The sequence below is a fragment of the Lepus europaeus genome, chromosome 5, assembly GCF_033115175.1.
Source record: "Lepus europaeus isolate LE1 chromosome 5, mLepTim1.pri, whole genome shotgun sequence".
In the NCBI taxonomy this organism is placed as follows: Eukaryota; Metazoa; Chordata; class Mammalia; order Lagomorpha; family Leporidae; genus Lepus; species Lepus europaeus.
In genome coordinates, this window is record NC_084831.1 from 7,504,927 (window position 1) to 7,530,700 (window position 25,774).

General features: G+C 52.7%; 2 protein-coding genes across 3 annotated transcripts in view; one reads left to right on the forward strand and one right to left on the reverse strand.

Moving 5' to 3' along the window:
• Positions 1-25,774, reverse strand: part of MTOR (mechanistic target of rapamycin kinase) — a 141,188-nt gene that overhangs the window by 58,928 nt on the left and 56,486 nt on the right. For both annotated transcript variants that reach the window (XM_062190434.1, XM_062190433.1), the window contains exons 27-28: positions 24,363-24,525; positions 24,082-24,227 (exon numbers count right to left, since the gene is read on the reverse strand). In XM_062190434.1, the coding sequence (XP_062046418.1) occupies positions 24,082-24,227; positions 24,363-24,525 (309 nt within the window). The remainder of the gene's footprint in view (positions 1-24,081; positions 24,228-24,362; positions 24,526-25,774) is intronic.
• ANGPTL7 (angiopoietin like 7) lies at positions 10,749-16,008 on the forward strand. Its single transcript, XM_062190432.1, has 5 exons — positions 10,749-11,360; positions 13,018-13,118; positions 13,706-13,900; positions 14,555-14,753; positions 14,925-16,008. The coding sequence occupies exons 1-5, from the start codon at positions 10,991-10,993 to the stop codon at positions 15,092-15,094; spliced, it is 1,035 nt and encodes a 344-aa protein (XP_062046416.1). The 5' UTR covers positions 10,749-10,990; the 3' UTR covers positions 15,095-16,008.

Consider the following 25,774-nt stretch of genomic DNA (forward strand, 5'->3'; position numbering starts at 1 on the left):
ATCTGCGGCCGGCAGGTCACACTGATCCGAAGCCAGGAGCCAGGTGCTTCCTCCTGGTCTCCCATGCTGGTGCAGGGGCCCAAGCACTTGGGCCATCCTCCACTGCCTTCCCAGGCCACAGCAGAGAGCTGGGCTGGAAGAGGAGCAGCTGGGACATGAACCAACGCCCATATGGGGTGCTGCTGGCCCAGTGCACAGACCTGACAACAAACAGGTCTAACGAGACCAAAGGTTGGGCAGCAACATGGTCGTGACAACTGTGTGCAAAAATGACAGCCCAGCCGTCTCTCTGCAGGCACTGAGGACAGGAGGAGACAGGTGCCACAAGCCTCTTCTGAGCTACCGGATGTGATCCCACGGTCGTTGTGACACGGGGGTAGGGTAGATTTGCACCCACATTCCAGGGAGTACACCTGGTGGCCATGCTACATAGCTGTGAATCTACGAAGCACAGGGAAACTGCCTGCTGGTGTAATAAGCCCAGAGCACGCAGCAGAACCTGGTGGCAGTAAGACAGGAAGAGAGAGAGGACACAGTGGGACAGAATCAGAAGGGGATGAGGCAATTCTACAGACAGACTCAGTCTCACTCATTCTTCCTCCCTTCCCCAGCCCCAGGATTTAGGTTTTTGTTTTTTAAGATTTATTTATTTACTTGAAAGTCAGAGTTACACAGAGAGAAGAGAGGCAGAGAGAGAGAGAGAGAGAGAGAGGTCTTCCATCTAATGGTTCACTCCCCAATTGGCCACAATGGCCAGAGCTGCACTGATCCGAAGCCAGGAGCCTGGAGCCAGGAGCTTCTTCCAGGTCTCCCATGCAGGTGCAGGGGCCCAAGGACTTGGGCCATCTTCTACTGCTTTCCCAGGCCATAGCAGAGAGCTGGATTGGAAGTGGAGCAGCCGGGACTCGAATCGGCGCCTATATGGGATGCCATCGCTTCAGGCCAGGGCGTTAACCTGGTGCGCCACAGTGCCGGCCCTAAGATTTAGGTTTTATCAAAGGAGGTTGAGTTGAAGAGCTTGAAACCTGGGCAATTCCTGGCAACTGAGGCAAACACTTTCTAGAGTGGAAGAGTTGACAGAGGATGGAATCCCCCTGATGCATTCACATCCCAAACAGATGACGCCAGGCCCCTTTCCTCCGCGGTATCTCACCTCTCCAGCAGGGAAGGGGAGGTGGTAGTCTGAGCAGGCTCCCCGGCTGTGAAGGTCTCCCTGCCTGGGCAGTGGCCCTGTCGAACGATGGCAGAGAAGCCTGCACCGGGCGTGGGGCATGCTGACCGCATGATCCTCCTGCTCAAGTGTCCCTGGGGGCTTCCTGGGGCAGGCTGTGACCCGTATCACGGAGGAGGAAGAGACTGACAGGAAGGTCTGAATGCTGACCCGCTGCAAAGCAGCTCCAATGCCATCCTGCCACGGCCGTCTCCAGAAGGGCCCCCCTAGTCCCCGCTCCGCAGGCCCTGCGCTGAACTCAAACCACCGCACTTGGGCTTGGCAGTTCCTCCCGGTGCGGCCTGCTTAGTTACGGCCCTCCGCTCTTGGCTTGGCACCCTGGGGACCTGCAACGTGGTGCGAGACTCTCCCACACACAGCTCCAGCTGTTGGAATTTCGGGCCGATGAGGAGTACCGGCAGGACATCTGGGGGAACACTCAGGCTCCCCAGCGCTGCCATCAGGCATTCATGAGGACATGACCTGCTGGCAGCCCAGAAAGCTCTGGGCCTTCTTCCTGCTGTCTATTTCTAGTGCAGACTGCTGTCTGCGTTTCACTTGGTTCCCTGTCAAATGAGAATTCTCTGAATTCTCTTGGCGCTGGGCTGGCGACACATGCGCGGCAGCTGACGGGCCTGTGCCAGGTCCAAGCGAGGAGCCTGAGGCGGCGAGATGAGGCCGCACTGGACGCTGCTCCGGGCTCCTGCCCCTGTGTCAAGCAGCACTTCTCCTTCTCCGGCAGAGTGGAAACCACTTCAGATCCTCTCCGTTCACTTCTCCCAGTACCCAGAGACAGCTCTGTGCCCAACGTGTGATTCAGAGAAGACAGTCTGACTCCCTTACAGGGCCAGGAAGCGGGGCTTGGCTGGGCCCTGGTGCCTGTCAGACAGCTGACCCAGGGGCCTGGGGACCAGGGGCTGGCCTGCAAGTCCAGGATGTAAGTCTGGCTTTGAACAGAGGGACTGCAAAGGGAAAGGACAGAGGGAAGACAGAAGGCATGGTGAGGACACTTGACTGTGACATGGAGAAGGGTGGGAGCCTGTCAGAGCAGGCGGTGGGGACGTGAAGGGAGACTGGCCGGTCTCAGATACTCAGCCAAAGTCAGGTAATGACGGTGGCAGCACTGGGTCTGGCGGGGTCAGAAGGCAGGAAAGACTTCACTCCTTTTCTATAGCTAAGAAAGAAAGGGCTCCCCTGTTACAAGGTGTCAAAGCGGGAACATCCGGTGTCCTCAGAGCTCTTGAGGGCTTAAAGATGAAAGACATCTGGTGCAAGGGAGGGGGCTGGTTCCAGACAGTCAAGACAGGTTCCCAGTGTCTCCAGCTGCGCGTTCTCTGCAAGTCCTCATCCCTCCCCGTGGTCGCGGTTTAAGTGGCATGTCTGTCACACACCAGCTAGAGGACAAGCTCAATCTGCATGTGCGAAAAGTAAGAGCAAAAAGGCTGGGATGTTAACAGCTGTCTCAACCAGGAAGAGGTGGGAAAAATCCCATCTTTGCAACACTGGTCAGGGGAAGCATATCTGTTTTTTTTAAATTAAGATAATCTTGGAGGAGGGAAGTGCCTACAACAGAATCATCCGGTCAGAGTAGTTGCCACCTGTGTATAGTCTGAATAATTATCTTCTACACGGTGAAGACCTGAGCATACACACGATTTATATTCTGCCTTTCACCTAACACAGGCGTTTTCCACGTCGCGTCTGCATAATTACTCGGAACGGCTGCATCGCCGTTTCACCCGGTGGCGGCCGTGGGTGGCTGAGGGCAGTACTGCGAGTGCCCAGGGCACCAGGAGAGCCGCTCCTGAGCTCACAGTCAGCACAGACTGCTCCTATGGAACTGGGCCTGCAGCCATGCCCAGGGCCGGCTGCGGGACTCACAGTGCCCACACTCAAGGATGCACACTGCCCAGCAGGACGCCGGCTGGCTGCACTTCCAGGCCTCTCCTAACTGGACATGGCGCCCATACGAGGCACAGAGAGGTGCACAACCCCAGTGTGTCAGAGCACAGGATTTGTGCTGGCCAGGTTTCCAACCAAGGGGGCTGTCAGAGGTGTGCCGTAAAAATGACGAATGGCTGTCACACTCCCAAGGCTCTGGCTGATTTAGGGAGCTATTGGCAGGCGCATCGCTCCCAGCATGTCAGCCAGTTAATTACTTCCAACTTTATCTTTCTTGTCAACACTTCTTGACAAATTGGCCATTATCTTTTTATTCTACAACAATGGCACTGCTCCTTTTCTGGTGAAGCCTGGAGGTTTTTTTCCTCCCTCCTTCTGCTTCCTCCTATCCAGAGTGAAATGAAGAGCTCAGAGAGAGGCTATTAAAAAGAAGAAGCTGTCAGGAAAAAGACAGGGAAAAGGAACAAAATGGGGAGGAGGGCTGATATACTGAACCCAAAGCTAATTTCCGTCTACCTTGACTCAAAGCAGAGTGGCTATTTTGGGTAAAATCCTGACTTCTTGGCTTCTGAATGCTCAAGAGCTCTGACTCAATCTATTAAGTGGATGAAGTTGGGAAACAAAAAATAAATGAGCTGGCACCTAGTGATCTGGCGGCTCCAAACTCTCCACACTGAATTGTATAAGCAGATGTGAACTGGCCTTCTACTCCATTAGGAAGATGGGCCACATTGCCGGAATACCAATGCCCACTCTGGGACCAGGGCAAAGAAGAAATACACCAACCTGCTTGGTAAAGAAAATATGCGATAAGAACCAGGACACACTGTAATTGGATTACCAAGATTCACAGCCAGTGAAATGTCCAAGAGAATCTGGGAGGCCAGTGGTGTCACCACTGATATACGCCGCCCTCACTGGGACGGACACAGCACCTCCTGTATCTCCTCAGGCCTGAGATGCAGGATGCTGCACACAGTGTGAACACCAAACTGCCAGCCATGTGTCTTCTCTGAACCCCTTCATAAAGTCAGAAGCGGGGCCGGCACTGTGGTGTAGAAAATAAAGCCACGGCCTGCAGTGCCGGCATCCCACATGGGTGCCGGTTCGAGTCCCGGCTGTTCTACTTCCGATCCAGCTCTCTGCTATGGCCTGGGAAAGCAATGGAAGATGGCCCAAGTCCATGGGTCCTTGCACCTGCGTGGGAGACCTGGAAGAAGCTCCTGGCTCCTGGCTTCGGATCAGTGTAGCTCCGGCTGTTGCGGCCATCTGGGGCGTGCACCAGCGGATGGATGGAAGACCTCTATCTCTCTTTCTCTCTCTCTGCCTCTCCTTCTCTGTGTAACTCTTTCAAGTAAATAAATAAATCTTAAAAAAAAAAAAAAAAAGTCAGAAGCAGTTTCTCTGCCTCCTGCCAAAGACAGGTTTCCTATGAAATACAGCGAGCACTCCCTGCAGAAGGGCCACAGAAGACCCTCGGTGCTTTTGGTAAGCTGTGGCAGAAACCCCGCAGCTCTCCTCTTAGGGCTTCTCATCGATGGCCCACTGTCTGCAAGGAAACACTGTCCTTGGGGTTTGTGCAGCGCTCTGTGAAGGCAAAGTGCTGCACAGCGAACCTATGGAAAGTCAGCAGTCACAACAACTACACTCCACTGGTTCCCGTGAGATGTGCCCGCTTGGGTAGGGCAGAATCTACAAGGGCATTTAAGAAAATGATGGGCTGCAACCTGAGCCAGAGCTTTTGCTACACAATGGTTCCCTGGTCTCCCATCCTGGCGCATGGAGCTCTTCAACAAAAGCACAGATTCTGGGGCCGGCACTGTGGCACAGAAGGTTAAGCCTCCGCCTGTAGCGCCAACATCCCATGTGGGCCCTGGTTTGAGTCCCAGTGGATCCACTTTTTTTTTTTTTTTTTTCCTTTTTGACAGGCAGAGTGGATAGTGAGAGAGAGACAGAGAGACAGGTCTTCCTTTTTGCCATTGGTTCACCCTCCAAGGGCCGCTGCGGCCGGCGCATCGTGCTGATCCAAAGCCAGGAGCCAGGTGCTTCCTCCTGGTCTCCCATGCGGGTGCAGGGCCCAAGCACTTGGGCCATCCTCCACTGCCTTCCCGGGCCATAGCAGAGAGCTGGACTGGAAGAGGGGCAACCGGAATAGAATCCGGCGCCCCGACAGGGACTAGAACCCGGTGTGCCGGCGCCGCAAGGTGGGAGGATTAGCCTGTTAAGCCACGGCGCCGGCCCAGATCCACTTCTGATCCAGCTCCCTACTAATGTGCCTGGGAAAGCAGTTGAGGATAGCCCAACCACTTGGGCCCCTACTCTTGGCTTTAGCCTGGCACAGCCCCAGCTATTGTGGCCATTTGGGAATAGAACCAGCAAACGGAAGATTCTCTCTTTCTCTATCTCTGCCTTTCAAATAAATAAATAAATAAATCGCTAAAAAACAATCATTAAAAAAAAAAAAAAGCACAGATTCCTAGAGACACAAGGGCACTTTTGAGGTCGGCACGAGCCCAGAGGGCTGGGAGCAAATCCTCACCCTCTCTGGCCTGGGTGCTTCCTCCCCCAGCAGCGGTGCTGGGAGAGCAGGACTGTGTCTCCTGGAAGCCAGCAGAGATCTGTAAAAGCAGGCCGCACACTTCCAAGCAGCACACTGTGACTCCATGTGCTTACAGCCTGGACAGAGTGGGCTCTGTCTGCCCACCTCGCCCCTCGCCTGTTGACTGTAAAACCCAGTCACCCTTGCCACTGATCGGCTGCTCAGCCACAACTGGCACAAACCCCCCAACATTCTTCAAGAATGACGGGTCTGTTTTCCAGTTTGTGGTGCCCAAGTCAGGGCGGGTAGCAAGCCAGGCTCAAGAGGAGCCCTGTGGTTCACGGGGCAGCTTGGGGCATGGACCTTGGATCTTGCCTGCAACCTCTGATGGGGTCTTGTCTCTGGCTGAAGATCGTAACGTAACAGGCATTTGCTTCCCCTCTGGGGAAGACGAGATTTATTAGGTTCCTGTATAGAACATGAGGAACACAACTGTCAGAGGTGAGGCTTTTCTTACAGGGACTTGTCACTTCCTTTGCTCTGTCTTAGCTGCTACATGTGACCCGAGAGGCCACCAGGGAGATAAAACACTGCGAATGCTCTGCAGGCTGCCTGTTGGTCTTCATAAGAAACAGAGTGAGACGCTAGCTGGTGGTCTTCCAGGGATAGGAAGTGACTTTATAGGGCCAGCGCTGTGGCACAGCCAGTAAAGCCACTGCCTGCAGTGCCAGCATCCCATATGGTCGCCGGTTTGAGTCCCAGCTGCTCCACTTCCAATCCAGCTCTCTGCTATGGCCTGGGAAAGCAGTGGAGGGTGGAACAAGTCCTAGAGCTTCTGTACCCACGTGGGAGACTGGGAGGAAGCTCCTGGCTCCTGGCAGCTGTTGCCATGATTTGGGGAGAGGACCAGTAGAGGGAAGATGGATCTCTCTCTCTCTCTGTAACTCTGCCTTCAAATAATCTTTAAAAAGGTCTTACATTTACTAACAAGAAAGAAGCTAAAGCTGGAAGACATGAAGATAAGTGAAATGTATCAGGCAAAGACAAATACTGCATAGTCTCCTGGTCAAAGGATACCCGATTCCAGCCAGGTGGGAGAAATAAGTTTAAGAGATCTATTGTACAGCAATGACAACATTTAATAATATATTGTATTCCTGAAAATCTATTAAAAATAGAAACCATTAAAAAACAAATAATGTTTTAGCAATTTTCAACCCTTCACTATATTTAACCCTGGTAAAAATCCTGGGAGGTGAGGCAGTTTTGATTTTTATCTCCATTTCAGATGGGTAAACTCAGCAAAGTAACTTGGCCATCGTCACATTCCGTTAGGGAGGGATGAGAAGCCAGACCCAGGTACTGAAGTGCTTCTCACACTGCCTCCCGAATCCTGAAGCCAGCGAGTCTGTCAGGCTATTTCATATGAATACACCACAATTTTAAGAAATTCTAAGTTACATACTTCCAGTTACAAGTCTTGTCTGGCAATTCGAAAACCTACTTCCTGGTAGGACTCGGGTAAACAAAGTAACAAGAAGCCAAAGCTCCTTGGATTCCTTCCACAGCCCCTGTTCCCAGAGGGGTGGTCACACCGCTCCCCTGGACCGTGAGGCCCTCAGGCCTGGCTCCCCTCCACCCTCCCTCCCCAGCTCTTGCTTCTGACCCTCAGGCCATGTCTGTGACACAGCCACACCTTTGCTCGGAGGCACCTCCAATTCCTGGCGGAGTTTCCCTCTGGAGGCTCTGCGGAGCGTCTGTGGGTTGGGCACTCTTCCTGCTCTGCGTCCTCCATGCTAGCTCATCACACTGCCCTAGAATTCAGCTGTCAGTCTTTGCAGCTGGACTGGGAGACACCCCAGGCTGGGGTTGCGTTATGCTGTCTCCTGCAAGTTGAACAGTGGCAGGTCCAGGACATGGGCTTTGGCAAAAGTGGACAATTCAAAAGCATAGGGAATATATGGAAATACCTCCGTGATGGGCTTGGGCTTTCAGTAGTGGGAGGGAAAGGTCAGAGGGTCAGCAGCACAGCAGGCTATGCCACTGGCTTAGCTGTGCCCAGAACAAGGGCTGATCTCCCCTTCTTTAACAGATTCACAATCTAGGGACGTAACCGAGTTGTGGGTGTTGTGCAAAACAAATAATCTCTGGCACGGAAAATGCCCTTAATTAGCTATTGTTTCTCAGCATTTAGGGGACTTGTTGACATTTGGGTAGCTGAGGCAACTTAGACAAATCTTCGAATAAGAAGAGCTTCTGTCTCCAAGTTATGCCTTATGCTGGAAATCAGTTTCCAGAAAACAAATATCAGACACCAGGCACTCTTACTAAAAACTAAATGCCTTCCATCCAAACTTATAACCCCTTCTACCTTCCCTAAGAAGGACTGCTACATGCATATATGAATGACTGACTCACTTTCTTCCCAGATATGAAAATTGATTCATAACATCTTCTTGTTTGACCCAGAGAAGCAGCTACTGGGGAGACTAAACCAGCAGCTGCCCGGAGCCCAGCGAGCTCCACTGTTCCTTTACGCTGAGAGACAGCGATCTTCCATCTGTGGTTCCCTCCCCAAATGCCCACAACAGCCAGGAGCCAGGAACTCTACTCTGCCCCCACAAGGATGACAGGGGTCCAAGTACCTGGGCCACCTTAGACTGCCTTCCAGGGGAATTCTGGCAGAAAACAGAATCAGAAGAAGAGAGCCCTCTAACATGGGATGCAGGCATTGCGAGCGGTGGCTCAACCCACTGAGCCACAACGTGGGTCCCTCCTCTGTGTTTTTTCTGCTGCATCATCACATGTCCAAGGTGGCATGGGCACGAGGGGTGCTATACGTGACCGCACAGCTCACAGCACTGTGGCACATGGTTGAGCTCAGCGCCATGCAACTGCCAGGGAAACCTTGAAGATCCCCAGTTTAGCCAACAATTATAGCCTAGGCGCTCCCTAGTGAAATGAACTGCACAGAGCTAAGGCTGTGGTGTCCACTGGCCTAGACATCCACAAAAAGAAAAGTGGGGCTGGGCACAGTGTCAACCCTCAGCAGACTCTTCTGGGCAAAATGGTAAGTTTCTGTGGGTGCCAGCCCCATCCTCACCCCTCAGTAGACAACGCAGACAGAGGACGTGAGAAAGCACCCGCTCCTCCCGAGCCCCTATTGCCTTCCAGTGTAGAGGGAAGAACTGCTGGGGACTCCAGCTACCCGCCCAGGAGGGGCTCCGAGCAGCCTGTGGGGACTCCGGCTGCCCGCCCAGGAGGGGCTCCGAGCAGCCTGTGGGGACTCCGGCTGCCCGCCCAGGAGGGGCTCCGAGCAGCCTGTGGGGACTCAAGCTTCCCACCCAGGAGGGGCTCCAAGCAGCCTGTGGGGACTCCGGCTGCCCGCCCAGGAGGGGCTCCGAGCAGCCTGTGGGGACTCCAGCTGCCCGCCCAGGAGGGGCTCCGAGCAGCCTGTGGGGACTCCGGCTGCCCGCCCAGGAGGGGCTCCGAGCAGCCTGTGGGGACTCAAGCTTCCCACCCAGGAGGGGCTCCGAGCAGCCTGTGGGGACTCCGGCTGCCCGCCCAGGAGGGGCTCCGAGCAGCCTGTGGGGACTCCGGCTACCCGCCCAGGAGGGGCTCCGAGCAGCCTGTGGGGACTCCGGCTGCCCGCCCAGGAGGGGCTCCGAGCAGCCTGTGGGGACTCCGGCTGCCCGCCCAGGAGGGGCTCCGAGCAGCCTGTGGGGACTCAAGCTTCCCACCCAGGAGGGGCTCCGAGCAGCCTGTGGGGACTCAAGCTTCCCACCCAGGAGGGGCTCCGAGCAGCCTGTGGGGACTCAAGCTGCCCGTCCAGGAGGGGCTCCGAGCAGCCTGTGGGGACTCCAGCTGCCCGCCCAGGAGGGGCTCCGAGCAGCCTGGCGTCCTGGCTGAGCTTACAGAAGGCAAGCAGAGCTGTCAGGTGTCAGGCTCGCCTGAGAAGGACCCACAACGAACACCAACAGGGTAAGTAACTGCCCCGGTGGCTCCAGACCGTGGAGACGGCAATCGTGGACCGAGGTGCTGTCTGAAGGACAGAGGGACCTTTGTATACAGTCCACAGCCAAGCTTATTCTGAGGATGTTTGCTGAAGTGCCGTGTTTCTTACATGGAACAGAGCAGTGCTCCATGTACAGTACACAAAACATTACAGCATCTGTGTGTTTGGGTACAAGGTCATACACAGACAGAGGCAGAACCACACTGCGCAGACTTACCAGGCGATGAGGGTTCTTTTTTCTATACTTTCACATACTTTCCAAGTTGTGCGTTCTGGGCCAGGACGGGCCTGTTTCCCATTCTGCCCAGGGACTGACAGAAGTGTGAGTGACCGATCCCAGAACCGGGCTTGGCCCTGCTGCCTTTCCATCTCTGGCATAATCTCCTGACGCCTCACTGCAAAATGTCAAGTGTGAGCGCCGACACTGGCTTACTCTTTGCTGAAGGAGAAAGTATGTTAAAAAAAAAAAAGACAACTGCACAAATCCTGTGGATGCAAAGTCTTTTTTTTTTTTTCTAAGAGATTTACTCTATCCTTCTATTTCTAGAACTTTTCTAAGTTGAGAATTCTCAAATGCGAGAGTTTGCTCCAGGTGGAACAAAGGTTTGGTGGACACTGAACGAAGATCAGAGAGGAGTGAGCAGCCCAGCTAAAAGCACCGTCCGCAGGGTGCCAAGGTACGGCAGCCCTCACATAAACAGCACGAGCCACGTTACCAGTCCCCTGGGTGAGAAGTGTCCTACTCCCAGCACCAGCTTGCCCTCAGCCCGTGGTTATGTAACCTTTAGACAGGAATCTGGAAATTCCTCCGACCCTGCCCTGCCCCTGATAGAGCTGAGCCAGTGGCTGGCAGGGGCAGAATCTAATAGGCCAAACTAGAACCACACACATTCAGTCCTCTCGTCAGCCCTGAGGACTACGGGCAAGGAAAGACAGACTCGCCCTGTCTCCCCCCTCCCCTCCTCTGGCCTAAGTTTACGCTGACTTCACCGACCAGGCACCTGACCCTCCCAGATGAGCTGGGAGGGGCTGAAGCCCATGCGTGGCCACGGTGGGGTGGAGGGGCAGGCAGCACACAATATTTAAGATGCAGGCTTTCTGAGCATTCAGACCTGAGGAGGAAAGCTGTAGGCTCTCCGTGAAGCTCCACCTTCAGAAACTCAAGCTTTGAGAAAGGCTAAGAACGAGCAGAGCAAGCAAGACCACCAGCACGTGGTGAGGCCACCCGCGGGGAGCCGTCAGGTCTGCTGCAGCCCCGCAGAGCTCAGCTGGGCTTCCCCAGACTCCCCAAAGGAAGAACCTTCCTCACCCACGCCCAGGGAAGATGCCGAAAAAGCCTCTCTCAGCCGTGACCTGGCTCTGCATCCTCATTGTGGCCTTCGTCAGCCACCCAGTGTGGCTGCAGAAGCCCCCGAAGCGTAAGACACCCGCACAGCCCAAAGTGGCCGCCTGCTGCGAGGAGGTGCGGGAGCTCAAGGCCCAGGTGGCCAACCTGAGCAGGGTGCTGAGCGAGCTGGGCAGCAAGCAGGAGAAGGACTGGGTGAGCGTGGTCATGCAGGTGATGGAGCTGGAGAGCAGCGGCAAGCGCATGGAGTCCCGGCTCACAGAGGCCGAGAGCAAGTACTCCGAGATGAACAACCAGATCGACATCATGCAGCTGCAGGCCGCGCAGACCCTCACGCAGACCTCAGCAGGTAAGTGCCGCCCGCCGCTCCGCCCCTGGCTGGCAAGACGGGGACTGGTGTTCCGGGATACACTTCCCCTTCAGCTAAGGCTTCCTCAGAGCGTCTCTTGGTTCTGTACATTTACCCCGTGCCTCCACGGCTTTCTTCTAGGCACCCGATGTTTGCAACTTAACCATCTTGGAGCACTGGGTGATATACGCTTTGACCAGAGCCATTCAGGGAGTCTCAGGCTCAGGTTCAAGTCCTCCTGGTGGTGCGGCTGTGCCACTTCCTTGTCCTGAGCTAGCAGGCTGCACCCTCAGTCCCAGGGAAGCGGGAACAGACAGCACACGGCAACACCTGTGCTTGTGGAAGACAGGCTTTGCCAAGAAAGCTTTCTGATGCCCCCGAGCCGAGTGGAATTCTGTGTCTTTTCTGCAAACCTAACTTCTCACTGGCTTGGAATTCAGTGTGCAGGCTCCTTCCACTCACCACAGCTGGTGAGTCCCTGTGCGCTCACAAAAGCACAGCTCCTTCACTTCCTCAGTTCTGATATTTCTATTTTTCCCCCATGGACTCAAATAAAATTCTAAATATAAGTAATAAGAAAATGTAATGTTGAATTACAGGTTTTTGACAGCCCAGAAACAAGATACATTTAATGTTTTCTTTTTGCAAAGTAACTTTCAGTTACTGGTTAGCATGGCTTAGATGAGCCAAGGTGAATTTATCTTTTAGAGATCATTTTTGTTTTCTGAAATCACCAGGAAAATGTTAGCTACAAGGCACATATCTTACAGTTAAGTCATTTCTTGATGATATAAAAATGGTCACATTATCCATCAAGAACAGACACAATGATGAGCAAGTAACTGGTTACCCTCCGTTCAAATGCAGAGAAAGTTTTAATATAAATTTAAAAATTCTGATTTCTAAACCGTGTATAAGTCCTGTTCCGAAGTACAGGCTTCGAACCCCCAATTTGGGACGGGGAGGGCATTCTTGCACTATTTTCCAGAGTCCTGATTTGGTCTGTGAGATGAGATCAGACATGCAGAAGGCCAGGTCAGACTTAGGAATCTGACAGATCCACTTGCTGCTCCTCCAATCAGGCAACCTTCTCCCCACCCAGGAGCTTCCTGCGGTCACACGTAGCCCGGGCAGGCCTTGGGAACACTGCTCAGTGTTCTCTGTGGCGCCTCTACACTCTAACGAGTGGGTGGTCCTCCAGAGAAAGCCGTAAGCTGGTGCTTCCACCTACGCTAGGGAGTGAAGAAACCTGAGGGCCCTGCCCTGCCCCCGCCTCCCAGCATGCTCTGTGAGGAACCAAGGCCCGCACACGTCCCCACCCTTGCACTCTTCTCTAAGGCCTCAGAGCAGGGGTCACAGACCCAGAAGGCAGCAGCCTCTCCCGGACTGCAGGAGCCTGGCTCTCTGAATCCGATCGGGACAGCCTGTCTCTTCCACAGCTCTCTGCTGTCCGCGCTGCCCCACAGCGAGAACCAGCCTGTCCCGTGCTATCCTTTCTGCTTTACTAAAACCCCGGGGGGCAGGCCTCCAAGTGCTCCTCAGACTGCTTGCATTTGCATTTGCGGATGGCACAGTGAGGGTCCGAGGGGAAAGACAACGCTGTGAAGCCTCAAGTCCAGGCGTAGCAGGGACATTGCACCTGCCCATCCTTTCACAGATGCCATCTACGACTGCTCGTCCCTCTACCAGAAGAACTACCGTATCTCCGGGGTGTACCGGCTGCCTTCCAATGACTTCCTGGGCAGCCCAGAGCTGGAGGTGAGTCACTGCTGCCCACCGCCTGCTTCTGTCCTCTGTCCCCCAGCCCTCAAAAGTGAGCAACAACAGGGCTAGTCATGGCCTGCAAAGGGGTTACTCTAAACAGAGAAGCAAACACACAGTTTACCAGAGAACACCCCAAACTCAGTTTCTGGGTACCCCCACCCAAATCTAGGCATCTGTTTGGCCCCTTCAATCCATATCAATCAGATGCCAAATCTTCACACACAGATTAGATTACATACTTCTGATAGCCACCACATAATTAGTTCAAATCTCTTGCCATGTCCTAGAGCAAATATTCTTTGGGGGACAAGAAAGGAGAACATGAAGGGAGCACATGGTAGGGCCCAGAGTTCTGCCTTCAAGCTGTGAACTCACTCACCCCAACCTTCACCTGGGTAATTATTCCTTAGCAAGCTGTCACCTGGCCCAGCAACCAACACCGGGCAGCACCCTGAGCCAGTGGACCGTGGGTGGGTGTGTATCCACTGGCTCTGCCGGGACAGGAGAAGGGCGGGGGAACCTGTCCTCACGCTGCTGCTTGTCTGTGCCTGTGAGTGCCTGAGTGAGCACGTCTGCTCCAGGTGTTCTGTGACATGGAGACCAGAGGCGGAGGCTGGACTGTCATCCAGAGACGAAAGAGTGGCCTGGTCTCCTTCTACCGGGACTGGAAGCAGTACAAGCAAGGTTTTGGCAGCATCCGTGGAGACTTCTGGCTGGGAAATGAACACATCCACCGGCTCTCCAGACAGCCAACCAGGCTCCGCGTGGAGATGGAGGTGAGCCCGAGGCCTGGGGCCCTGGGACTGACCCAGAGCTGCCACACACCAGTGTGCACTGCCCTGGGCACCCTCCCTCGTCTCTGTCACTACAGACTGGAGGTTACTATGATTCCCCTGCAGGTGACAGCACAGTTGAACAACAACAGTTCCTATCTTGTTTTTTCACCAAAGCGGGGCTGCACATGGCACAGAGGTAAACCGACCCAGGCCAAAGCAGAGCAGGTCCAACAGTGAGCTAAGCCGAAACCCAGTGTCTCTGCTCTGCCTGGGGCACGAGTTCCTCCAGATGCAAGCCTTACTGGCCCTGGCTAGAAAGCCTTGTAGGTCTTCAAGCACTCACGGCACCTTCACATTACTCTTAGGACTTCTCCAAAGCACACATCTATCCACTCCTCTTCCAGACGGGAAAGGGAAAGAAACACAGAAAGAGACTCATCAAGGCCAAGTGGTGTCTGGAGAGAAGTTTAACGTAGGACCCCTTTTCCTGGCTCCTGGGTTAGCCTGATAAACTAGAGGTAAACAAGGAATGAAGTCTGACTAGATTGAAGCTACACAAAGATGCTTGGCTGTGGGGCTGCAGAGAGAAGAGGCACAGGGACAGTAGCAGACACAGCCTCCTACAGTTTCCCAAAGGCTCTGTTCTCCCAACAGGACTGGGAGGGCACCGTGCGCTATGCAGAGTACAGTCACTTTGTCCTGAGCAATGAACTCAACAGCTACCGCCTCTTCCTGGGCAACTACAGCGGCAACGCTGGCAACGATGCCCTCTACTACCACAACAACACAGCCTTCAGCACCAAGGACAAGGACAATGACAACTGCTTGGACAAGTGCGCACAGCTCCGCAAAGGTGAGCCCTGGGGAGAGGGTGGATTTCCAACGGTACAGTGCTCTGGCACTGGCACCCTAACTTCTTTCTCCCTGCTTAAGAAAATTACCAATACCTGATGGAGAGCCCGCCCCCTGTTTCCGAGGGGAGGGTGCCCTCAGCTGGCGAGCACTGATCTGTCTCTCGTGCCAGGTGGATACTGGTACAACTGCTGCACAGACTCCAACCTCAACGGGGTTTACTACCGCCTGGGAGAGCACGACAAGCACCTGGACGGCATCACCTGGTATGGCTGGCATGGCGCCAACTACTCCCTCAAGCGGGTGGAGATGAAAATCCGCCCGGAAGACTTCAAGCCCTGAATGCAGGCTGCTGTGAGCAGGGTTTCAGAAACAGGCGCGTGGAGGCTGGGCGAGGGGGAGGAGGGGAGGGAGTGTGGCGAGGGCAGGGGGGGCTTCTAATCTCCCATGACAGGGGGGGTCTCTGAGCAGTACAACACCGTTCTATGCACACGGATGTGAGGGTGCACACATGAAGTACTCCCCCCCAACGGTCCTACCAGTACTTCTCAAGGGGCTGAACTGAGTGGGCTCGCTCTGCCTGGGATCCCTAACACAGCAGCTTGTCTCTTCCACGTGGTGGTCTGTGGGAAAAAGTTGTCAGAGTGCTTTATCCGTTTTCTCTATGTAAGAGCGAATCCCGAATTCCTTTGCTAAAAAGGACTGTATTATCTTCATTCTCAGAGAGGCTTTGAGTGTCGGAGGCAAGAATGGAAGAGGGTGGTGGAGGAGGCAAGTTTCCACTTCTAAATCGCATGGAACGACCTCCAGTCCACACGTCTTCATTAGCTAAACGGAACGAGATGCCCCTCAGTCCAGCTGGGGATGAGCTGCCCCAGGCTGCACTTCCTTGGAGGAGACTCCAGGACTCTGGGCCCTGCGATCAGACTCTTGGCTCCGCCCCTGCTCACCTCTGTCTGGGTACAGGACCGAAAGGGACCAAGGGCATCTGGTGGTGGCAGGGAGCACCAGTGGGAGGGGACAGCCTGCATGGTCGCCTGCCCAAAACTGCCTTCAACTACTCATGGTCAATTTAGATACATCTATTTGTATTTACTTTTTAAGAAATGTTGTCTATAAAAAAAGGTCTGAAAAATGAAGGTTACTGATAGTGCTTTGGTAAATAATTCATGCTGTATATAAGTATCTTGCTTTGTAAAAATAAAATATTCTAGTTTGTGTTTTAAACAAAGTTTCTTTTCCTTCCTTTTACAATAAACCCCTTTAAAACCTGAGCACTTTCCCTCTCCATTCTATTATCACTTAGAACAAGATAAAAGTCTAAGCAAAAAAAAATCCGAGGGTGAGCAGTGAGAGAGACCCAGTCTCGGGCCGGAGGAGGAAGTCAGAGAGAGAAGGCGAGGGAGAGAGGGGGGGTGGGATCCTGGGCGACCTCACTCACCCCATGGAGGCCACCACCACCATTTGGTGTCAAAATACTTTCCAAATACAGATATGGGAACACGGAGAGGGAAAACGTCCTGGAGCCAGTCAGTGTAAGGCGGGCCAGTCGATGTTCTCTGCCGTTCCTACGGCCCTTTCACTAATGGGAAACTATTTCATCCTAAAAACAAGAACCTTGGGGCCGTTCAAAGAGACCAAGTGGGAGGAGAAGAACTTCACTGGGAGAGGGCTCCCCGCAGACCGCCACACAACGTCCCCAGCAGCAGGGGGACCGCAGGCCCTCAGCGCCGTCCCAGCAGGAAAAATCAATCAAACACAGGGGCTGGGGCTGAGCGAGCAGAGCAAGACGTCCACAGCAAAAGCAGTCATTTCCTCCCTCATTTCCTATAAACCCTGCAACTAAAAAGCCCAGGGCTCTGCATTGTAAGTCAGCCTCTGGGGTTCCTCTCTGGGAGACACTGCTGAGAGAGGGAGCAGAGGGACGAGGGAGAGTGGGTGAGGGAGTGCAGGGGCACCCCCACCCGCTTCAGCGGCAGGGTGGGTTCCCGCAGGAGTCGGCTCTCTGCATGACTGCCCCTGCACCCGCAGGTTCAACCATCATGGAGGGAACACTGTGAACGCGGGAGAAGCTGCCTCCGTACCGTCATTACCCCCTGACAATGCAGCCATCACGGAGGGAACACTGTGAACGCGGGAGAAGCTGCCTCCGTACCGTCATTACCCCTGACAATGCAACCATCACGGAGGGAACACTGTGAACGCGGGAGAAGCTGCCTCTGTACCGTCATTACCCCCTGACAATGCAGCCATCACGGAGGGAACACCGTGAACGCGGGAGAAGCTGCCTCCGTACCGTCATTACCCCCTGACAATGCAGCCATCACGGAGGGAACACCGTGAACGCGGGAGAAGCTGCCTCCGTACCGTCATTACCCCCTGACAATGCAACCATCACGGAGGGAACACCGTGAACGCGGGAGAAGCTGCCTCCGTACCGTCATTACCCCCTGACAATGCAACCATCACGGAGGGAACACCGTGAACGCGGGAGAAGCTGCCTCCGTACCGTCATTACCCCCTGACAATGCAGCCATCACGGAGGGAACACCGTGAACGCGGGAGAAGCTGCCTCCGTACCGTCATTACCCCCTGACAATGCAGCCATCACGGAGGGAACACCGTGAACGCGGGAGAAGCTGCCTCCGTACCGTCATTACCCCCTGACAATGCAGCCATCACGGAGGGAACACCGTGAACGCGGGAGAAGCTGCCTCCGTACCGTCATTACCCCCTGACAATGCAGCCATCACGGAGGGAACACCGTGAACGCGGGAGAAGCTGCCTCCGTACCGTCATTACCCCTGACAATGCAGCGCAGCCATTATTCATGTGGCACCTGCACTGTGCTAGGTATCTCGAGTCGTCTGGAGACGACACGAAGGGATGATGCCACCTACGTTTCTACAGCACCCGCTCTGGTGCACCTGACGACAGGTACAGGATCCAGAGACGACAGCAGAGCACGCTCTGACGCTCTGTGATCTGAAAGCAGACAGGATCACCAGGAACCAAAAGGAGAGCTCAGTGTTGCTCCTGAAGGTAAAGTCTGGTTCTCATCAGAGCCTTTAAAATATGTAGAGAAGGAGGTGAAAAAATACAGCGCTGTGCAGAAGACATATCCACTGGGGCCAGTGCTGTGGCGTAGCGGGTAAAGCCGCGGCCTGCAGTGCTGGCATCCCATATGGGCGCTGGTTCTAGTCCTGGCTGCTCCACTTCTGATCCAGCTCTCTGCTATGACCTGATAAGCAGTGGAAGATGGCCCAAGTCCTTGGGGTCTTGTACCCAAATGGAAAACCCGGAAGAAGCTCCTGGTTCCTGGCTTCAGATCGGCTCAGCTCTGGCCACTGCGGCCAGTTGGGGAGTGGACCAGTGAATGGAAGACCTCTCTCTCTCTCTGCCTCTCCTTCTCTCTGTGTAACTCAACTTTCAAATAAATAAATAAATAAATCTTTAAAAACAATAAGACATATCCACTAAGTCAGCGAGTTAGCACAGGCCCCTGTTTTGTTTTTTTTTTTTAAAGATTTATTTATTTGGGGCTGGCGCTGTGGCTCAGTGGTTAACGCCCTGGCCTGAAGTGCTGGCATCCCATTTGGGCACCAGTTATAGTCCTGGCTGCTCCTCTTCCGATCCAGCTCTCTGCTGTGGCCTGGGATAGCAGTAGAAGATGGCCCAAGTCCTTGAGCCCCTGCACCCATGTGGGAAACCCGGAAGAAGCTCCTGGCTCCTGGCTTCAGATCGGCGCAGTTCCGGCTGTTGCAGCCATCTGGGGAGTGAACCAGTGGATGGAAGACCTCTTTCTCTCTCTCTCTGCCTCTCCTCTCTCTGTGTAACTCTGCCTTTCAAATAAATAAATAAATCTTTTAAAAAAAAGATTTATTTATTTATTTGAAGGCAGAGTTATATAAAGTATGGGAGAGAGAGAGGTTTTCCACTTGCTGGTTCACTCCCTAAATGGCTACAATGGCTAGAGCTGGGCTGTTCCAAAGCCAGGAGCTTCTTCTGGGTCTCCAACGTGGTTGCAGGGGCCCATACACTTGGGCCATCCTCTGCTGCTTTCCCAGGCACAACAGCAGGGAGCTGGATGGAAAGTGGAGCAGCTGGGATTTGAACTGGCACCCATATACAAGATGCTGATGGTGCAGGAAGAAGATTGACCTGCCACGCCACAGCATTGGTCCCTGGCCTATTTTTATTTATTTTTAAAATGTATTTGAAAGGCAGAGGTAGACAGATATATCATTCACTGATTCACTCCCCCAAAATGCCTATAATAGCAGAACTGGGCCAGACTGAAGCTAGGAGCTTAATTCAGGTCTTTGTGGGTGGCAGGGATGCAAGTACTTGAGCCATCATTTGCTGCCTCCCGGGTGCATTAGCAGGGAGCTGGAGTGGGAGTGGAGTCTGATCTCAGATTCAGGCGTGCTCACGTGGTGGGCTGGGCAGTGAGAGCTTCCAGCTCTGAGCAGACCTTCTTTTCTGCATAGGGTAGAGGAAGACAGGCCAGCAAACCCCACTCTCATGTTCTAGTCAACCAAGTAAAAGACCCACAAGTTGTCTACATCAGTGTGTTTCCTAAAATCGACTACCTTTTAATTCCACTGTTTACCTAAGAAGTAATCACACTTACTGATACACGTGGGCTTTGAGGAGGTGGAAGTAGTTTATACTAACTCAATGGTAAACCCTGATCTGGGGATTACACATGGGATTTAATCTCTCCTGGGGCAAAGGTAAAAAGTCAACAGAAAGACTTAATAGACTGAACCAGCTGCAAGAGAACAATATTGTCGGTAGAGCACAGCTTTTTAAAACAAAACATAGGAAACAGCTGCACGATGATGTTTTTGTGTAGGTTTCCCATTGTTTCAAGAAGCACTTAAGGTGGATGGCTAAAATACAGTCAGCCTCCATATCTGGATCTGTGGAGTCAATCAGGGAGTAAAACTATTCTAAAACAAACTGCATCTGTACTGAACATGTCATTATTCCCTACACGAAATGGTATAGCAACTATTTACACAGCACTTACACTGTACTAGGTGCTACAGCAACGTAGAGATGACTTAAAATAAACAAGACCACGCACAGGTCTATGCAAACACTGTGCCCTTTTACCAAAGGGACCTGAGCATCTACAGAGTTTGGTGGAACCAATGCCCTGCAAATATAGGGGACAACTGTGTATTATCATAACCCTAAAAAAAGTAAACAGATCAGTGAAGGGTAAATAAGAATAGGAAAAATAAATGGGGGGGGGGGGTTACAACTCAAAGCAGGTAAGATGTATGGAATTTGCTGAGGGGGGCCAGGAATGCAGCTGCGAGCTTTCTCGTTGCCATTGTGAGGAAGAGAATTCAAGCTATTACGAAACAGCAACGTCCCCAAGAATGGACCAAATCACCAGGGACACGTCAACGGTGGTCTGACCCTGGGAGGGTCTCCTGGCGGCTCCTCTAACAACAGATTTGCTCCAGATTATTTTTAAAACTTTCAGGGGGCAGTGCTGTGGCGTAGCAAGTAAATCCACAGCCTATGAAGCCAGTATCCCATATAGGTGCTGGTTCGAGTCCTGGCTGCTCCACTTCTGATCCAGCTCCCTGCTCATGCACCTGGGAAGGTAGAGGATGATGGCCCAAGTACTTGGGCTCCTACACCCACGTGGGAGACCAGGAAGAAGCTTCTGGCTCCTGCCTTCAGAAGAGCCCCGTGCCAGTGGCTGTGTCCATTTGGGGAGTGAACCAGTGGATGGAAGATCTCTCTCTCTCTCTGTAACTCCTTCAAATAGGTAACTAAATATTAAAAACAAACACACACACACACACAAAAACCTTTCTATAGGGGCTGTTGCTGTGGTATAGCAGATCAAACAGCGGCTTTCGACACCAGCATCCCACATCAGAGCAGCAGTCATGTTCTGGCTCCTCCATCCCACATCAGAGCAGCAGTCATGTTCTGGCTCCTCCATCCCATATCAGAGCAGCAGTCATGTTCTGGCTCCTCCATCCCACATCAGAGCAGCAGTCATGTTCTGGCTCCTCCACTTCAATCCAGCGCATCTGGGAAAGCAGTGGACGACAGCCCAAGTGCTTGGGCCCTAGTCACCCACGTGGGAGACCCAGATGGAGTTCCAGCCTAGCGGCTTTGGCCTGGCCCAGCCAATGTGGCCATATGGGGCATGAAACAGCTAATGGAAGATTTCTCTGTTGTTCTGTCTTCAAATAAATGAATATATAAATCTTAAAAAAAAAAAAAAAAAGGACAACCTTTCTACAGTAAAGATGATAGCGTAACACTACAGTGGCACTCAGGAGAAGCATTTTACAAAATCACAAGTAAAAAGCTGCAACTGAAGAAAAAAAAAAAAGGAAAAGTATGGGGAAGACACAGAAGTCAGGGGAACTGCCAGCTGAGGGAAACGTGGATACACCACAAAGGCTCTGAGCACCGGCCTCTCCCGGAACCCACTCGGGGGAAAAGGCCAACATCAACCCACAGGGGATTCTGAGGATTTATTTTCCATTATAGTGGCTTAGGAAACTAAATGAGGGGCCGCGCTGTGGTGCAGTGGGTTAAAGCCCTCGCCTGAACCGCCGGAATCCCATATGGGCTGCCTGTCCTGGCTGCTCCTCTTCTGATCCAGCTCTCTGCTATGGCCTGGGAAAGCAGTGGAGGATGGCCCAAGTCCTTGGGCCCCTGTACCTGTGTGGGAGACCCAGAAGAGGCTCCTGGCTCTTGACTTCAGATCGGCTCAGCTCCGGCCGTTGCGGCCATCTGGGGAGTGAACCAACAGATGGAAGACCTTTCTCTCTCTCTGTAACTCTTTCAAATAAATAAAATAAATCTTAAAAAAAAAAAAAACACCTAAATGACCTTCTTGAACACTTTTCCAGGACTCTGACTGTACTTTCTTTTTTAAATCTTCATTACTTGGGGACCGGCGTTGTAGCTTAGCCAGTTAAGTTATTGCCTGCAGCATGAGCATCCCAAATGGGCACTAGTTCAAGTCCTGACTGCTCCACTGCCCATTCAGCTCTCTGCTAAAACACTTGGGAAAGCAGCAGAGGATGGCCCATGTGCTTGGGCCTTTGCATCCACGTGGGACACCCGAAGGAAGCTCCTGGCTCCTGGCTTCGGATCGGCCCAGCTCCGGCCATTGAGGCCATTTGGGGAGTGAACCAGCGGATGGAAGACCTCAGGCTCTCCCTCTGTAACTCTTTCAAATAAATAAATAAATAAATAAATGTTTTAGAAAATTAAGTAAATAAACAAACAAACAGGGGCTGGCATTGTGGCATAGTGGTTAAAGCTGCTGCTTGTGGCACCAGCATCCCCAAGGGCACCGGTTTGAGTCCTGGCTGCTCCACTTCTGCTAAGGTGCCTGGGAAAGCAGTAGAAGATGCCCCAAGTGCTTCGGCCCCTGCACCCACGTGGGAGACCCGGAGTTCCTGGCTCCTGGCTTCGGATGGGCCCAGCCCTGGCTACTGCAGCCCTTCGGGCAGTGAACCAGCGGATGTAAGACCTTCTCTGTCCCTGCCTCTCTCTGTAACTCTGCTTTTCAAATAAATAAATCTTTTTTTAAAAAAATCTGCATTACCTATGATTGTCTCAAATATGGGGGGAAAAAATCAATGGCGGATTATAGGAAGTCCCAGATAGGTCTCAAGTGGAAAAAGGTTAGCAAGGAAATTAATGTGTAAAACTTGTTATCTGACACTCATTACCAGTTCTCCCACTGGCTACCAAATGAGTCTGTGTTACTGAAGTCAGAGGTGAGAGGAAGAAATGCTCACTTTCACGGACGTCCTGTGCCTAATTTGAAGCAGAAGCAAGCCTCAGAGGATGGCATATGTATAACTGCTCCCAAATGTTACTTTTATTTTATTTTACTTGAAAGGCAGACAGACAGACCTCTCCACTGGTTCCCTCCCTAAACGCCCACAATAGTTGGGCTGAGTCAAGTTGAGGCGAGGAGCCAGGAATTTAAGCTGGGTCTCCCACATGGGCGGCAGGAGCCAACGACCGGAGCCATCACCTGCGACCTCCCAGGGCGTGCACGAACAGGAAGCTGGAATCAGGAGCAGAGCCAAGACTCAAACCCAGGCATTCTAATACAGGATGTGGGGGTTCCCAAGCAGAGTCTAACCACCGTGCCAGATGCCCTCCTACCATGGTATTTTAGAAATTAACATTTCTTGGGGGTGATGCTGTGGCCTAGCAGGTTAAGCTGACACCTGCAGTGCTGGCATCCCATACGGGCTCCAGTTCAAGTCCCAGCTGCTCCACTTCCAATCCAGCTCCCTGCTAATGTGCTTGGGAAAGCAGTGGAAGACGGACTAAGTGCTTGGTCCCCTGCATCCACGTGGGACTCCTGGATGAAGCTCCTGAATCCTTGCTTCGGTCTGGTCCAGCTTTGGCCATTTTGGCCCTTTGGGGAGTGAACCAGCAGATAGAAGACTTTCTCTCTGCCTCTGCCTCTCCCTCTCTGTAACTCTGCCTTTCAAGTAAATGAATAAATCTTTTTTAAAAAAGAAAGAAATCAATATTTTTCTCAAAGTTCAACTTATTCAGGCTATAGCATGATTTTGTTTCTACCTTTTGGGTCACTTTTTAAAGCATTTAAAGGAATGCATTTTAGCATCTACTTAAAGGCAGAGCTAGTAGAGAACCTGGCAATTTGATTCGCTTCTCAAATGAAGGAATTCCCATACACAGCGGGCTCTATCAGCTACAACAGAGGGACTTATTGGCTGGGTAATTCTTCGTAAATTATCTGCAATGCAACAACCAACCATGCTAGCATGTTCATGAAGATAATTAGATCTCAGAATTAATAATCTCTGACAGTCATTAGAAGTGAAGTGAACTGTAATTTCATAACAGCAGAAAATTTGCTAAATAACTAATTTTTTCCCATATCTAAACCATCTTAGGAGAATATTCACAGGAAAGGAGGAAGACTCCAACACCAGCAGATTCAGTTGATAAAACCCTACCCTGCCTTGGAAGCCCAGGAACCAGTGTATCCTACCCTGGCCCAGAGAGCACAATCCAACGCAGACACACCATCTATCTTTCCTGTGCTAAGGCCCTAAAATTGCTTCCAGACTGATTTCTTCAGGCAAGCACAGGCTGGCAAATTCTAGGCGTCTAGGTAGCAGGGCCGACAGAAGTGACAATCAGGACTGGACGACTGGGGAGAACCATCTGCAAGCACATGCCATTTAAGAACCCGCTGGCCAGGCCTGGCGGCAGATTTCACACCACGCAGCGGGAGAGAGAGCGCATTCTGGAGGGACAGCAGCTAGAAAGGGTTTACGGCCTACCTGATGAGGGACTCCAGAATGGCGGGGGTGGGGCCCTTCTGGAACTCCAGCTCTTTGTAGTGCAGGGCTTTGGCATACGCTCGGCACTTGGCAGCTCTCTCACCCAGCAGAACAATGCCATTGTCATCTCTCAGTGGCAGGGGGCCCTAGAGGAACGCGGACCACACAACAGAGCAGAGTGGCAGACGGGGCACAAACAGGACAGGGCTGCATGGATGCTCCTCCCCTCCCCCCAGCTGGCTCCTGTCCAGCTCCACCTGGACGATGGGCCGAAGTCTCACCTTATCACTGTGCTCCATGAACTCAGCCAAGTTCAAGAGTGTCTGTGTGACTTCAGCGATATCCTGTGAGGTAAGGGCCAGCTCGATGCTTCTGATGAGTTCGTCCTGCTGGTCTTCATTCAGTTCTGACCAGCAGGACACAAAAGCAGCATTGAAGAGGTCCCTGAAGGCAAGGGGAGAGGAGAAAGACACTGCGAACAGCTCTCACACCACTGCCTGGTGCCACAGAGTCACACCTATCTGGTAGCACTTCCTAGAAATGGTCTCTGTCTTGCCAGAATAATATGACAGCCATTGGTCATTAAGCATTTCAACTGAGGCAAGTACGACTGAGGAAGTGAGGTTTTTTTAAAGATTTATTTATTTGAAAGAGTTACAGAGAGAGGTAGACAGAGAGAGAGAGAGAGGGAGGGAGGGAGGGAGAGAGGTCTTCCATCCGCTGGTTCACTCCTCAGATGGCCCCAATAGCCAGAGATGAGCCAATCCTTTGGGTCTCCCATGCGGGTGCAGGGGCCCAAGGACCTGGGCCATCCTCTGCTGCTTTCCCAGGCCATAGCAGAGAGCTGGATGGGAAGTGGAGCAGCTGGGACTTAAACCAGCACCCATATGAGATGCCAGCACTGCAGGCCGGGCCTTAAACCTGCTGTGCCACAGCGCCAGCCCCAGGAAGTGAATTTTACACTTAACTTCCTTTTAATGAAATTGAAATAACCTAACACATGGTTAGTGACCACTGTATCTTGAGGAGCAGGTACAGACATTGTGACATACAGGGGACCACGCATGGGCGGGGAGAAGCAGAGCCAAGTTAACTTGTCTCCACGGGCCTACTTCCAGGCAGGTTTTCCACTTCTCCCCAGTGCAGGGGCCAACACACCCACCTACTCTGTGTGTTTCCCACAGCTCCTCCTGAACGGCACTGTGCTCAGAGGTCACAGGGCAGAGAGGTGCAGCAGGAAGTCTGCACTTAGGAACAGGGCATCTTATTAAAGAACTGAAAGCACCTGCAGGGCAGCTGTTTGGCCTCACGGTTACAGTGCCGCTGGAGACACCGGCTCCCACACCAGACTGCCCGGGTTCTATTCCCAGACCCAGCTTCTGACTCCAGCTTCCTGCCAGTGTGGACCCTGGGAGTCCACAGGTGCTGGCTCAAGAGGCTGGTTTCCTGCCACCCACATGGGACATGTGGTTGTGTTCCATCTCGGGCCCTGGCCACACCCCGGTTGTTGTGGGCATTTGGAGTGAACCAGCAGAAGGCAACTCTGTCTATATCGCTCAAAAAACAAACTCTTACACATTTATAAAATAAAGTGGAAAAGAATGAGGAACCAAAAAAATGGCATCAAAACAACAGTCTTAGAGACCAACTCTACTCCTGCTACACACACACAGCAAACCAGCTGTGCCGGTAG

Bases quoted from the DNA above. Each gene is read 5' to 3' on its own strand.
- ANGPTL7 (XM_062190432.1), top strand. From the start codon at position 10,991: ATGCCGAAAAAGCCTCTCTCAGCCGTGACCTGGCTCTGCATCCTCATT. The intron at 13,119-13,705 runs GTGAGTCACTGC...CGTCTGCTCCAG, and splicing joins TGGGCAGCCCAGAGCTGGAG to GTGTTCTGTGACATGGAGAC. The intron at 13,901-14,554 runs GTGAGCCCGAGG...TTCTCCCAACAG, and splicing joins GGCTCCGCGTGGAGATGGAG to GACTGGGAGGGCACCGTGCG.